Genomic DNA, 14,703 nt, shown 5'->3' on the forward strand with positions numbered 1-14,703 from the left:
CAGGATGCTGTTCCCCTGGCTACAGCCTGGAAGCTTCTCTGTCGAGACAGAAGAATGAATGAGAGGAGGAGGAATGTGGCTTCCCAGCATTTCTCCACCACCACCAAAAGCCTACTAAGAGGGACATGCCAGTTCCAGGTGCTCTGAAAAGATGTCTCCCCAGCCTCTGCCCTGACGTGAGCTGCTTTACAAAATGCAAGCACATCTCCCAAGGGTTCTGCTCAGAGTAGTGAAAACAGCCGGGAGCACTTGTAAACACAACAATTGGGAGCGGGGATGTTTCGCCCACAATGACTGTTTATGTTAGAAAGTTGGCTGCCACCGTGGTTAGACAAATGCTCCCACTTCAGTGGAGATAAAAGGCAAGCATTTGCAATCAGTGAGGAGAGTGTGTTCGTTCCGGGGCTAAATGGCATTATAAAACTTCCTAATTAAGCATATATGCCGATGAGTTTTTAGCATCATTTCTCCAATTTAGCTTTACATACTGGGTGTGCTGTTTAGTACAGCATTAACTATAAACATTGTTGTTACTGCCCCCAGCTGGAAAACAGAGCAGTTTATGTGGGGAAGAAAAAAGAGATGATCTCCCATCTGCTCCTGCCCATTATTCAGGGATGTGTCATTTTGTCTGCTGATGGGAACGGTCACTAGGATTTTAGTCAAATGGCCTTTTCATACTGGGCTACATTTATTAATTATTGCTGATTTGGTGTTTTGCACCCACTTTTAAGCCCAAATAATTTTTTAGCATTTTTAATTATAGTGTAGTTTGTGTTATACAAATATGCACAACTGTAATTAGACATATTTGATGCCTATTTTTAATTGTATATCAACTTTACTCTTATATGTTTGGTTAATATGCCTGAGGTTAGGAGCCATACAACTGAAAAAGGATGAAGCATGATGTGATTTGATTTATATAAAGAACAAAACCAGGCAAGGCTAATTAATGCGGATAGATTCCAGGTCAGTGTTTACCCTCAGGGCTACGTGACCCTCCCGGAAGGGCCCTGGGGGATGGGGCGGTGTGTGTGGGGGGGTCCTCTGGGAGTGCTAGAAATGATCTGTGCCTGCTCTGGGTGCTGCTTACAGGGGTGTGCTCCGTTTGTAAGAATTTGTTGTAATCTGCACTCGTGTGTGCCCTTCAGAATATAGATTATTGTTCTGTGAGAAGTAAAAGATGGACGGATCATCTTCCATGTGAAAAGTCAAAAAGAAGAGTCTGCACAAAGGCAAGTCGTGATTGACTCACCCCCATCCCCCAAAAAAGGTTAAAAATAAAGGGAAGTGCTCTGTGCATCTGTCAAGCCCATTTACTCAGGTAAATAAAAAGGTAGGTGTGCAGCTCCTGCATGCAGATCCGTCTACGGGATACAGGCAGCCTTCTCTGTGCTACTGACTTGAAGCTATTTATTGAAGCCTGAGTGTTGTCTTGCTTTCAGCGGACTTAGGAATCATCATGACCTTAGATATTTGGATAGTTTGTCAAAGAGTGTTTGACTCTGGTGTCTCATTATAGAAAAAAAATTAAGAGTGATAACTGGGGGGGTTAAAATTCTTTTCTTTCTTTAAAACAACTTAGTCTATTCCATCAAACAGCATAAGGCACCATCATTTGGGGGAAACAAATGTCCAACCCCGTGGAGTCATTTCCCGGCAAACACTAAGATGTGGAGCTTGACCTGGAGATCATTTCAGAGACATTAAGATGGAGGAGAAAAGTTGCCTAGGACTTCTCAGAGTTCATTTCTCAAATCATCAAAACCCATCCTGCCTGTGGATAACTTAGGGAGACACAAACAATGCCCCTTGAAGGAAATGCCAGGGCAGTTGACTGGAATAGAAACCGATTGGATAGAATTCTTAACCCAGTTTTAAAAAAATCAATACCTCCCATGGTCCCTTTTGCTTGAGCAGATAAGCCAGCTAAGTAATCTGACAGTTACGAAATATCGAGAAATAAATTCATGCAATAGCTAGTACATAAAGGGATTTCCGGGGAAGAGAGGTAACAATAAAACAAAAACAAAACAAAAAGGTGGAGAATTTGAAAACACAAGCTTACCAACACACACAATGCATTCTATAGCTCACTGTGCTCAGAGGAGCTTCTATGACTAAGGTGTAAATGCATTGTTTCATCCATCTAATAAGGTCACGGTCGGGCTTGATGATTTTAAAATGACAGTATATACTTCTATAGAACATATATACTAAGGTACTGTTGTTCTTCCATTTGTTGAGGGACAGAAGAGCACTAGAAATCATTGTTTTAATTAGCAACATCAGGAAAATGCTTTGACATTAACTCAATATACTGTCCTTTTAACTGTAAGGAAAATAGATACTGAGCATGTGCAATGGAAAGAAAGCTGGCAAATGTCTGTGAATAATGGGTGAAAAAAAGGAATGAGGGGGTGTGGCATCTCAATCAAGATTAAAATGAAACTGATAAAGCAGCATATGGACTGGATAACAAATCAAAAGCATGTTTATCCACTGAAGGAACTGGTTAATGGAGACTGCCAGCACGTTGCCATGGAAACACTGACTGTTGAGCTGCACCGTCTCATACCTTATCCAATACATTCCTGGTTGTTGGTAGTAGTCCAAAGACCCTGATCTCTTGATGGTAAACCCGTGGTCCAGCTGAGCAGAGAGAAATGGGGGCAACTCAGTGGATCAACATTATGCTAAAGGATTAAGACTCCAGACCAAGCTGTTCTTCATTGGCTATATATGTACATAGAATTACGATGCCTCTTCTGCAGGGTGACTAGCTAATATCCTAAAGCTGTACCTTGAAAATAAAAAGGCAAGAAAAGATACTAATCCCTCATGAATATCTCGGAGGCCAGTTTGTTAGAAAAGGTCTAATTTCTCAAACAAGTTTTTGATTGCACACTTAATAATATCTTCTCAATTTCAAAAGATATAAACACCTCTTCAAATTCTATAGCAATGGAAAATGCTTTACAATAAAGTACTGAATCAGCTTTAGCCACCTGAGAGAAAACAGATTGGACCCCCCCTCAAGTCTTACCCCATCAAGCTTAAATGTGAGGGCTTCATAAATATGAAATAAAAGATGAAAATAATCAGGTTTTGAACCTCCATAAATCACAGCAATTTGGATTTCTTTAAGAGTTAATCTTCAAAAGCAGAGCTACTCTTAAAGGTGAATCAATTACATTTCTGAACTAGAAATATATAGTATAAAACAGTAAATTTTTTCTAAGAAAATAAAGAAAATGAAAGAAAAAATAGCTTTCACTGTATATTAAAAGTGCCTATGTGCAGCTAAGTGCTTATGATTAACAAAAGGTATCATAAACAGAAGACAGGATAAATTCTCAGAGTTGCTCCTCTTGGAATAAGATGTTAGCCTTTGGCTACCTAGGAATAAAAGATTCAGTCCCCAAATTTGAAAAACAATAATCATGCCCTGTGCCTGCTCCCACTGTTCTGCCCACGAGAGGTTGCAAGCTGACCACTTTTCTTTCTGGAGAGGCTCATGAGTGCTTTCAGGTGTGGTACTGGCATAACACTGATGACAGTTTCTAATGCTAAATTCACAAAGGCACTTCAAAAACATGCCAAAGCACCGGGCGCTTAAACTAAAAACTGCTGGGAAGATTTGGTATTCTAATTGCAAGCTAGGATAGCCCAGTGTTTTCAGAACAGAAATGTGAGATTTTAACCTTTTTAAAAACGTAAGTTCATTTTATTTAGGGGGGAAAAAAAAAAATCCAAGTACCCTTGCTGTTAGGAAGATGAAGGCCTGCGTTTCTGTTTCAGCCCAGGGATAGCTACGCAGTAACTAGCTCTCTACTGCCATCTGCAGGCAAAGTGTCCCATAACACCACACTGAGGAATGCCCTCGTGCAGAGCGGTCTTCTGCTTTAGAAAAGAAGATTCCCACTATCACAATTATTTGCACACTGATTAGTATGGATTTGTTCAATTAGACTGAAATGCTCTATTTGCATGAGCAAAATGCAAAATAAGAACTTGAAAGCATTAGGAAAATTATTGGTTAAAATAATAAACAGCATTAAATGAGGAAAAATAAATTGGAACTGACATCTGAGTCATCGGTTCTTCATCAAGCTGAGCAAATCTAATAACACCTCCCTCCCCTCCCTTCGCTCTCAAGAAGTCCACCGTTAAAATGTCATCTCTAATTCCATTTTATGTCTATAAATTGCATTTTAATAACCTTTTGTTTCCCTTTCTGTTCTGTTCTGGGTTTCTTTGCTTTGGTTTGGTTTAGTTTTAATCCCCCAACTACTGGGAAAGGTAGTGGAGGGACAATGGAGTCCTTCTGAGAGGTAGAATATTGCAGTTATAAGGACAGCAGTGGGTTTCCACCTAATCATGTCGCCTGACCTAAATGTCAGACACCTTTTCTCCTTCGAGAAGGGCCCTATGATCCCTGTGAGCCTCCAGCTGGTAATTACTCTCCTTGCCAACTCAAGGACCTTAATATAAAGTTATCATTTGTCCTTTCTTTGGTCTTAATAATGCAGGGGGTGGGAAGCAGAGAAGAAAAAAAATGACAACACGAACAAAAAACATTAAGGTTCAGAACCATGAATGCATGTTAAACTACGCTCGTGTCATAAATTACACCCATGACTAGAGTCTGTTTGTTATGACAGTATGCTCTTTTTTCCTTTGTCACTCTGAGAAAGAAAAAGTGTCATGCATTCCTTTATGAGCAGATAGTGAGGTTTCTAAATAAGGAAAGAGAATTGCCAGTTAAAAACTAATGATTTAATTGTTGATTTCCTGAAAAAAAAAAAGTTGATTGATAGTACATTCTAAATTATATATATATATAAATTTTAAAGTGTGTATATAATTTCCAAAAAAGCAGTCCTGTTTTATTTTAGAGGCAATTTAAAATAAAATAGATCTATTGATAGCCTCTGGGGAGAGCATACATGCCCATAGGGAAAAACTGTCTGAATGAAATTCATGCTGAAATCTGTTTTTTTCTGTATCTACCAAATAGAAGTCATTACAGTATTAAATTAATTACAGAAATGTCTGTCATGTGGGTGAATTAATAATTATATTCCAATATTAAGTTGTCACATAATCTTTATAGAATGTACCATTTGTGAAGGCTCTTGTTTCCCCCTTTCACTTAAATTCTGCCTCACGGCAGGGTATCATCTCTTTGCTTTTATATTTTAGTTAGAGATGGAATACTATTTAATGCCAAGGCTCCTTTATTTTGTGATGGTCAAATGAATCTAATTCTTTGCACTTTAAGAATGGGAACGTGGCTATGGAGTTAACATTGACTTATCCAGTGCTATTCTGAAAGTTAATAGCAAAGGCAGCCAACTGGCAAGTTTCTACTCCCAGCCCCGCCCTGAATCTGGTGACCTACCCCAGCCTCTTATGGAGGGGGTGGATATTTATGAGGGAAAAGCATTCTGGAGAAAATGCATAAATGCATATATTATGGCAGGCCAGCGTCTCCCCAAACACCTCCTGAAATTCACAACCATCTTCTCTTTGATGTTGAAATGGTCGTAACAGTGGTCAACATGTGACCTGTGCTTTAGAACCGACAAGGCACTTTTTCAGATACTTCTCCAAATAGTCCATCAGTCTGAGCCTGAGTTAACATGACGATTTTTTTGGAAACTTTGTAGTGGATAAAGAGATGAAAAAAGCATGCAGCTAACACACAACTCAGCATCACATAGCCCATTTTACAATTTATAAGTATATTGCCAGTTGGTACAGTTTCCATGGAAACATGTTAGTGATGAACTGAGAAACTGATACTAAATTGCATTCAAAATGGTCCAGACATGATATTAAAAAAAAAAAAAAAAATCCATGGACCTATAATTATACTAACTGGGTTTTGTTTTGCTTTGTTTTGAGATCTACTTAGACAAAGTTCTAATAAACTCATATGGATTAGGTTTCAAAACTTATCCAGGTTTGATTAAAGTAGGATTTCCCCTCCAACCTGCGTTGTCTGTCCACTGGAGAAGTGCCTGGAAGTTCCTGTTCTTAGTCATTGTAAGAATCCCAGAATACTGGGAACAGAGCATTCTTGAGCAACCAAGGCAAACTTAACCAAAGGCTAATTAAAAATAAAAGACCAGGAAAAACGAAAACAAAACCCAAAATGACAGAGATAGAAAAAGCACCCTCTCTAGCAGCTGTAAGTCCTCAGCAGGAGCAGAAAAGCAGTCCTTTTCATGGACAAGCGTGCTGGCAGTCCATTCCAAAAGAAACTTGTGGAAGCAAACATTCTGGAATAGACTCATGTCTTGAATGAATGATGAAAACAGAGGGTGGAATGTCTGGTTTCTCTGAGAAGCACCGTGAGATTGTTACTTTCAAAAATGACTGACTGAATATTAGCTGGTAACAAAGAACACTGACAATCTATGAAGACAGGAAGGACGCTGTGTTTCTACCCTGAATTTCCTTAGAAAGAACTAGAGAGAGAGGCCGAGAAGAACAACTTGCGATGGTAAATCCCCAGCAGCACTAAGGAGCATCGGGAAAGAGTATTCTATTCAGCGCTGTCTGTGTACTCCTAAGCCAGGTACCCACACTGCTGTAACTCCCTGCTGAAAGGGTCCAATCAGAAAACACGAAATGCAAACAGTACAGGAAGGGGATGCGTGAGCATCGTGCCATCTGCAAATTCTGGAAGCCCATGTCCGATATTTAGTAACCCAGATCTGGGATTGGTTGTATCAAATAGGTCACTTAATTATCTTTGCTTTATCTGGAGTTCTAGCACCACCGAAAAACAAAAAGAGAAAGAAAAACCTGTAGGAATAAATATGAAGTACCGCTGACGTGCATGACATATATTTACTAGCATAAATACTTTTTAAAATGCACCATTCTGGTGTCTTGAGTTCTTTGTTTAGACAAGAAAAACAGCTCAAGTGATTGCACCTTGAATATGCTGTTAAAATGTACATACTTAGGGGAAAAAAGAGGAAATTATTAAAAACTCAAGTAATCTGGGACTTGAATATATTTACTCTAGAATGTGACACCAGGAAGTATGAGGTTTCATTATTTCTCTGCCCAATTTAATCTTTGCCTAGAGCTGCTATCAAATTGCATGTAGCATATGTCTGCATGTATGGAACAGAAAAAAAAAAAAAAAAATCCTCGTGCAGCCGCATCAACAAAATGGTAAATGTTAAAAGACTCTCCATTTTAAAAACAGAAATTTCTAAGAAGCAAGAAATCATGATTTCTCTGGGTGTTCACAGCAATTCGGTTTCACTGAAAATCTTACTGGGGAAGCTTCCTGCCTTGCTTTGGCATTCGTTTAAGTCTCGTACAAAGATGTGCAGTGTTCCAGTCTCTCCCTTCCATGTCCTCTCTCCCAGCTTCCCTTCCCTCCCAGGTCCTGGCAAAAGGACCCTAGGAACTCTTTTTTCTTAGCGCCCAGAAGTTTGCATTGGCACAGAGTCCAGTGTGGGGGAGGTTCTCTGCTTTAAAAAATAAATCATGAAATTAATATATACTGCAAGACACCCTGGAGGTGTTGGATAATGATGTGATGCCCAGGGAAATGATCAGCAAAAATACATCATATATATAAGCCCCAGATCTCCCCCAGTGCTTTAAATGGTCGCGCTGTCTAAAGAAATGACCCATTCTGCTGTCTCCTGAGTAATGCCTGTCTCTTAGGTGGACTGCTTTTAAAAAGTTATAGGTAGATATTTCAGATGCTTACTGCTATGACAGAAACTCCAGCTGCTGTGCTGTTCGGTTTGGGGCCTGTGTTGAAATGCTTCTTTATCTTTCCTGCTACTGACAGCTGATGCTCATTTTCTGGGAGGCCGTCATCCTGTGGGGGCGGGGGGGGGGGGGGGGGAGAGAAGGAAAAAGAAAGAAAAAAAGGAGATAAATGGAAAACATGGTCAAGATATTCTGGCTACAGGCAGTAATCTTAAAATTTAAAACATTTCAGAAAGAAACCAACCCCTATCTTCTCAGTCAGCATTGCTGCCGGAAGTACTCCTCCAAGGGCTCATTCATTTCCACATTGGCTCTAAAATTAATTTGCTGTGTCATCTTACCCGCTGACCTAATCCCTAAATACAAACATTTATTTCTGTTTTTGTTCCTAATAACATTGATTTCAGCTGTAGCTCTAGAGACGTATGTCCAAGAGTAGTTAATCTGGACAACCAAGGAAAAAAAGTCAGTCTAAACATTTTCTTTCCCTAAGCCAAGAGTTTTATCCTCTTAGCCCATCATTCAGACCCAAAGCCAAGGGAAACAGACAGACCTGGGCTCAGGCACAAGCTTGTAAATAAGCTCAGGCTACTTCCACAGCCCCTCAGTTATCTGTTCTATAATCCCAGAGAAGCTTCCAGGTGGAAAGTTCTTCCTTCAGTTTTAAATCCTCCTGACTGCCTTCATATCATCTGTTACTCTGACATACTCTGCTTTTATGCTCATTTTAACTAAGCCATCTGCTCCCCACTGGAGCCATCAATGATGGAGGCTGGACAGATCTCTCTCCTTTGCCAAACAATGTTAGAACAACAATAATCGGAGTTCCCATCGTGGCTGGAAACCATGAGGTTGTGGGTTCGGTCCCTGCCCTTGCTCAGTGGGTTAAGGATCTGGCGTTGCCATGAGCTGTGGTGTAGGTTGCAGACGCGGCTCGGATCCCGAGTTGCTGTGGCTCTGGCGTAGGCTGGTGGCTACAGCTCCGATTCGACCTCTAGCCTGGGAACCTCCATATGCCGCTGGTGTGGCCCTAGAAAATGCAAAAAGACCACAGCAACAACAACAGACTCCTGAGTATGTGCCACCACTTACTCGTGTGTGATGAAAACAACTGACTGCACAATCCCTGAAAACAGACATTGTGTTGTGTTCACTACAGCACCCCAACGTCTTGCATGTACTTTGGCTTGATAAATATTTGTGGAATGAATGAATGAATGGATAATAAAGTGTTTGTTACTCTCTGTTTATACGGAGATTCCTGGCAAGATTTCAGTGCCATTCAGCGTTTTCCTTCTCTCCTTCCCCTCCATCATTTTGTATGGAATGTCTTGGCTCTCCACCCAGGAAAATAAATTTGTCACTTCACGAGCATGGCACGTTTGCTCTTTTACACAGCCTGGTCTCTCCACATGGGATTTACTCCTTTTTTCAGCATTTGGCTATTCCTTTATTCAGCCAGCTTTAATTGCATGTCTGCAGTGGGCCAGGCATCCCATTAAGTGATGGGGAAATAATGGTGACCCAAACTAGGCAGGGGCTTTGTTCTTAGGGACCCTGTGGTCCCTCCTTTTCTTCAAAACGTGGGTCCTGATCACCTGTTTCAAAACGTTTTTCCCTTATTTAGCACAATCCATTGTAATGGTTCTTCTGTAAACTCTGAGAGCTTTTTCACTATACATTTGTACTACTTACATTCTTTTTGGTGTCAGGTGAGTGTGTGTGTGCGCGTATGTATATATATATGTGATGCATCTGAACTCCTGCCCTTTTAGACTACATCTTCCACATCGTCTGTAATCTCAAGCATAAGCACTTGGTTCAGCGCCCTGTGCACAGTGAACGCTCAGTTTATGGTATTTGGGGGCAGGTTTATTAATGCTTGGAAGAAGGAACAATTATTATGCTTATGACGTCACACGTGAAAACAAATCTAGAAGCAGGGAGCTTTCCAATGATGCAGAGTGCATTCAAGTTTTTTTCAACTGTGTATTGAGGGAAGAAAAATAAAGTGAAGGTCAATGAGAGTCACAGCAGGACGATAATTGGAATGGAAACAGGGTCTCCCGAAGTACCTATGTTGGGGGTGGCAGGGTGGGGAGAAGAAATGATCGCTGCCCGTCAGACCCTTGAGGGCTCACTGGAGACAAAGTCTGCAGACATCACGTCAAACAGTACCACAGGCCAGCAGGATACGAACGAGCCGTCACCAGGCAGTGTAGCCTCATGGCTCAGCTGGAAACACCGGAGAGTTCTGAGGAGGGAGGACCTGTTTTCCGTCCGCGCAGACTTCACAGGGAACACAGGAGGCCACACGGCCCTGGACGGTGGGAGCAGAGTGACAGGTAGAGAGGAGGGAAGGTGACGTCGGCGCACAGATGTGTGTGAGGAGAAGCCACAAGGCATGTTTGCCAGACACGAGTCAACCGTCCCATCTCTAGTTGAGATCCATTTACATGGGTGAGGGATGGCGGAGGAAGCTGAAGGCACAGGGGAGGACTGGCCACAGATGAGGCCCAAGGAGATCCAGAGCTGGAAGCCTTAGTCTGACTTGGGAATAAAGCGATGCCCTGTATCAAGACAGGTGTACGTGCAGGAAGTGAGAAGGACCGCCCGCCCTTGCCACGAGTGAAGGAGTGAAAGACAAATTGGATGATAATCAGAATTAGGATTATACGCTCTAGACTTTTAAACACAAGGGTGAGTTCAATGGCATATGTAAAACACTTTTTTTTTTTTTTTTTTTAATGGTGAATGAAACAACAGCCCTTGGAATCTAAGTTAGAATTTAGGGAGGATCTAAACACTTGGCAAGGGATGAAATGATGCACTTTTACTAAAAGGCTTGTAAGTATCCTATCTCTGGCATAAATTGGGATTCTGCCTGAAGAAAAGGCGGCAGTAGGATACAGCGGTGCCCACTGGGCCTCATTCCCCAAATTACACAGGTACTTTGAGTCATCTCTTAATAGAGTTCCAGGCTAGGCAAGGTGAGCAATTTGTGGGCTCTTGAGATTATAAAACAGTAAGGAGAAAAAGGCTGAAGAGGGGGGCAAAGTTAACAGAGAAAGGCAGGAAGAGGAAGATGACAAGGGTCGACCCTTCCACGGCCCGGTGCTGACAACTGACACACATGCTCTCCTTCATCCTTAGATGCTCTTCTACAACATGCATCGTCCCATTTTGAAGATGAGGAACCCGAGACTTTACAGGGGTTACATGATTTGCTCAAGGTCACAGGGCTAGAAGGTGGTGGAATCAGGCCTGAACCAGCCTGGACCTCTGTGATCCTCCTGCCACTGTCAAGGGCTTCAAGACATGGCACTGGCTGCAAAAAGAGGTCCAGGATTGTTGAATGGAGGGATTCAACTGGTCATCTTTTCTATGATGAAAGCAGCACACTGGTGAGAAAGGAGGATTGAATTAGGGGCTGAAAACAACAGAGACTATTTGGACAGGCCTGAATTTGGACAGGGGTCAGTGAAAGGGAGCCAAGCACTTCAAGGGGCCCAAGGGGGGTGTAGTTAGAAACGAGAAACCTCTATGCCCAGGAGAGACTGGACATCCATTCATCCGGGTTGTGCCATCCTGACCTAGTGGGGCCAGGACTCTTGACCCCTCTGTGGAGCAAGCAGTGCTGGAAGGCCCGGCTGACACTGGGTGACAGGAAGGTGCCCTAAGTCACAGCATGGGCCTGTCTTTGGGTGGGTGTGAACACGGAGAAAACAAATGGTAGGGATTCCACAGGCGGGGCCTCTGCTTAACTTCCTTGGGGAGATCCCTCCTTGCTGCACACTCCCATCCCCTTCTCACTTTCCTACCCTGGCTGTCTATGCCAGAATCTCCTTCTACTTGGCTTTTTTTTCCTGCCAGTTTTCCAGCCAAGAGCTGGCTCTCTCTCACCACCCTCAGAGTGGACTTCGTTATCATTTCCCAGCTCTGTCTTGCTCTTAATCTCCTGTCAAGACTCCTAAGCAACTCTTTCATATGTTGAGACCTGGGGGTTCAGGCCTCCAGCTTTAAATTCTAGTGAAGGTTTCAGCTTCCCTTGGGTTATTAGTTCATGTTGAAGCAATGAAAGTAGTGAAACAATCCTTACAAGTTGTCAAAGATGCTTTTGACTTCATAAATCTTAAAACATTTCAGGATTTTTTTTTTTCCTCCAATGAAATAAGGTGTCTCAGCTACAGGGGGTAAAGCGCGCGCGCGCGCGCACACACACACAGACACACACACGTGCGCCCCCCCCCCCACACATCCCAGCACTAAAAAGTCTGCAATCGCTACATCAATTTTGAAGGCTCTGAGCATAATTGGATTAAAAGACATAAGCAACCATCTTTTTGGGCCCTAATCTGTACCTGAGGCATATAGATTGACGATGGAGATTAAGCTCACTTACTGTCTTGCATCAATAAAATAAATAGGGCCATTAAAAACATACATTTTTATATATACATCTTCATCGCCATTATCCTGAATAGATTATGTGCCAAAAATGTGCTATGAATTTTCTAAACGTGACAAACCTGGCAATATGCTACAAATAGTTGTAGTATTATTACCATACGTTCTGGTATGTAGTCTCTGGGAGTAGTTTCTGAAGTTTGAGACACGGGGTGGTTGTGGTTTGAGGTTAGTGGGTTTTGATTTAGAAATTCCCATCCACTACTTGGCAGAGCATTGCAACTGACAAGAACAAAATTAGTTTGCAAAATGCAAAATGAACTCTCCCAGCTGTCTGTAGGAGACCTGGCCTCCTGGTCTCCATTTCTCTGGCGGATGTTGCTGAGGGGGTGGGGGTGGGGGAGCTTGGACATGAAGTCATTCAGTAGAGTGAATGCCTTTCTTTCCTTGGGGAAACCGTTCCAAGGGTCATGCTTTAGAAAATCCTCCTTCCTTCATGGCGTTTTGGTTTTGAATCATAGATCTGATTTTCAGTCTATTCACTGCCAGACTCTGTTATTAAGATCTGTAAATTTACGAGAAGCATGGCGGTCCTGAGCAGTTCACTACTAGAATACCGTGATTTCCTTTTCAACAGTCGCAAGTACTTCAGAGTACTCTTCAGTGGTCATTCCATTTCATATTCCAGGGTGTAGCCCCGCGACTCATTTTAACCGTCCCCAGCTGCATGACATGCCAGAATTTCTGACTCCCTCAGCTTGGCACTGTGCATCCTCTGTCTGTAATTCACACTGCATCCTCTATATCCATAATTTCTCACATTTGGGAAGAAAGTGGGAAGTAGATTAAGATCTACCTCGAGAAAGGAGAGGCTAAGATGCCCAAATGGAAAGTGGCATTTCATATCATTTACAGCTTACGAATATAAGTAAGTGGTTTTATTTGTTATTATAGTATCATTGCGGATTCTCTTAATTTCTAACAGATAACAAAATGAATGCTCATATATTTTTTATGAGTAGCACCGATTTTTATGAGAGCATGGAATAAAAAAAATATTATCCAGGCTCTTGTTTTTTCTTCTTCCTCTTTTTTTTAATTCAATGAATTTTATTATATTTATAATTGTACAACCATCATCACAACCAAATTTCACAATATTTCCATCCCAAACGGGTTTTTTTTTGTTTGTTTTCTTTTTAAATATCTTGGTTTAGCAGTATCTTTTCAGAAGAGTACGTAGGTGAGAAAAAGGAGGTAAAATAAAATGTAAAGGCAAGAAAAGTGATAAGAAGCCTTGAATTGAAAAATAACTACACTTGACTTATGTGAACTATTTTCTTCCACTAGGACAGAGGTTCTCAAGCTTGGCTTCACATTATAATCCTCTGGGAACTTTAAAAATTCCCAACACCAAGATGTCTGCCCAGAGCAGTGTCAGAATCTCTAGGGGCAAAACCAGGCACCGGACCTTGTGCCGGGGACCCCAGTGAGCTTCATGCTAGAGACTTCTTTGAGCCTGTCTCCTCATCAGGAAAATAATCGAATGCAAAACACAGATTCGCAGAATTACAGTACTGGGCCTTCATCTTATGGTTTGAGGAAAATAGCATGGGATAAAATAGGTCAGAACTTTGAAAATAAAAATTCAGTGTGAGTAATATATTTGAAATATAATGATGATACCTTAATCCTCATTAAAAATAAGAAAAAAAATTTATGTAAACTTATGATCTTAATCACTAACTCCCGTTTTCTACCAACAAGATGTCACTTGGGGAGAAACTGACTCAGCCGCCTCAATCCCTGGGATGATCAGGATCTATTATTGCCTCGCCCATCCTCACATGCCACGTGCCTGAATCACATGGTGCCCCACTCGATGAACAGGAAGTTAAATACACTCAGCTGGAGCAATTCCAGTTGGTATTCTGCAGCGACGTTAAAGGAACTAGCTGTGATACTGGGGAACGCAACAAAGCGAGAATCACATTATCTACATGGAGTTTGGAGCAAACAGGATCATAATTTCAGTGAAGGCTACCACCTTAATCAAGTTTCTCCCATGTCAGCCCTGATCACAGTTTGCATTTCATCAGCACATAGCTACGGATGATGGAGTTGTCACCTTCCTCAGACTTGAATTCACCAAAGATCCACCAGGTACCTACAGAGCATAAGCACTTAAAATTGTCTGCTTAGGCCCTTCGGATATAAAACCCTTTTTTGGGAGTTCCTATTGTGGCTCAGTGGTAACAAACCCAACTAGTATCCATGAGGGCTCAGGTTCAATCCCTGGCCTCACTCAGTGGGTTAAGGATCTGGCATTGCCGTGAGCTGTGGTGTAGGTCACACACGTGGCTCAGATCCAGCATTGCTGTGGCTGCGGTGTAGGCTGGCAGCTGCAGCTCCAATTTGACTCCTAGCCTGGGAACTCCCATATGCCAAGGGTGCAGCCCTAGAAAGACAAAAAATAAAAATAAAATCTGTTCTCTATCCTCATAACCTGAGAAGTTTTATTCTATTATCTCCATTTCACAGATG

At 41.9% G+C, this 14,703-nt stretch overlaps 1 protein-coding gene across 3 annotated transcripts in view; it reads right to left on the minus strand.

Annotated features, from left to right (window-relative positions):
- DCLK1 (doublecortin like kinase 1) overlaps nt 1-14,703 on the minus strand; it is a 346,047-nt gene that overhangs the window by 14,170 nt on the left and 317,174 nt on the right. For 2 of the 3 annotated variants that reach the window (XM_047755857.1, XM_047755858.1), the window contains one exon: nt 7,748-7,861. In XM_047755857.1, coding sequence (XP_047611813.1) covers nt 7,748-7,861 — 114 coding nt within the window. Of the gene's footprint in view, nt 1-2,581; nt 2,656-7,747; nt 7,862-14,703 lie in introns of all 3 variants that reach the window. The other variant, XM_047755860.1, reaches the window with a different exon arrangement.

The sequence above is a fragment of the Phacochoerus africanus genome, chromosome 13 (genome assembly GCF_016906955.1).
Source record: "Phacochoerus africanus isolate WHEZ1 chromosome 13, ROS_Pafr_v1, whole genome shotgun sequence".
Classification (NCBI taxonomy): Eukaryota; Metazoa; Chordata; class Mammalia; order Artiodactyla; family Suidae; genus Phacochoerus; species Phacochoerus africanus.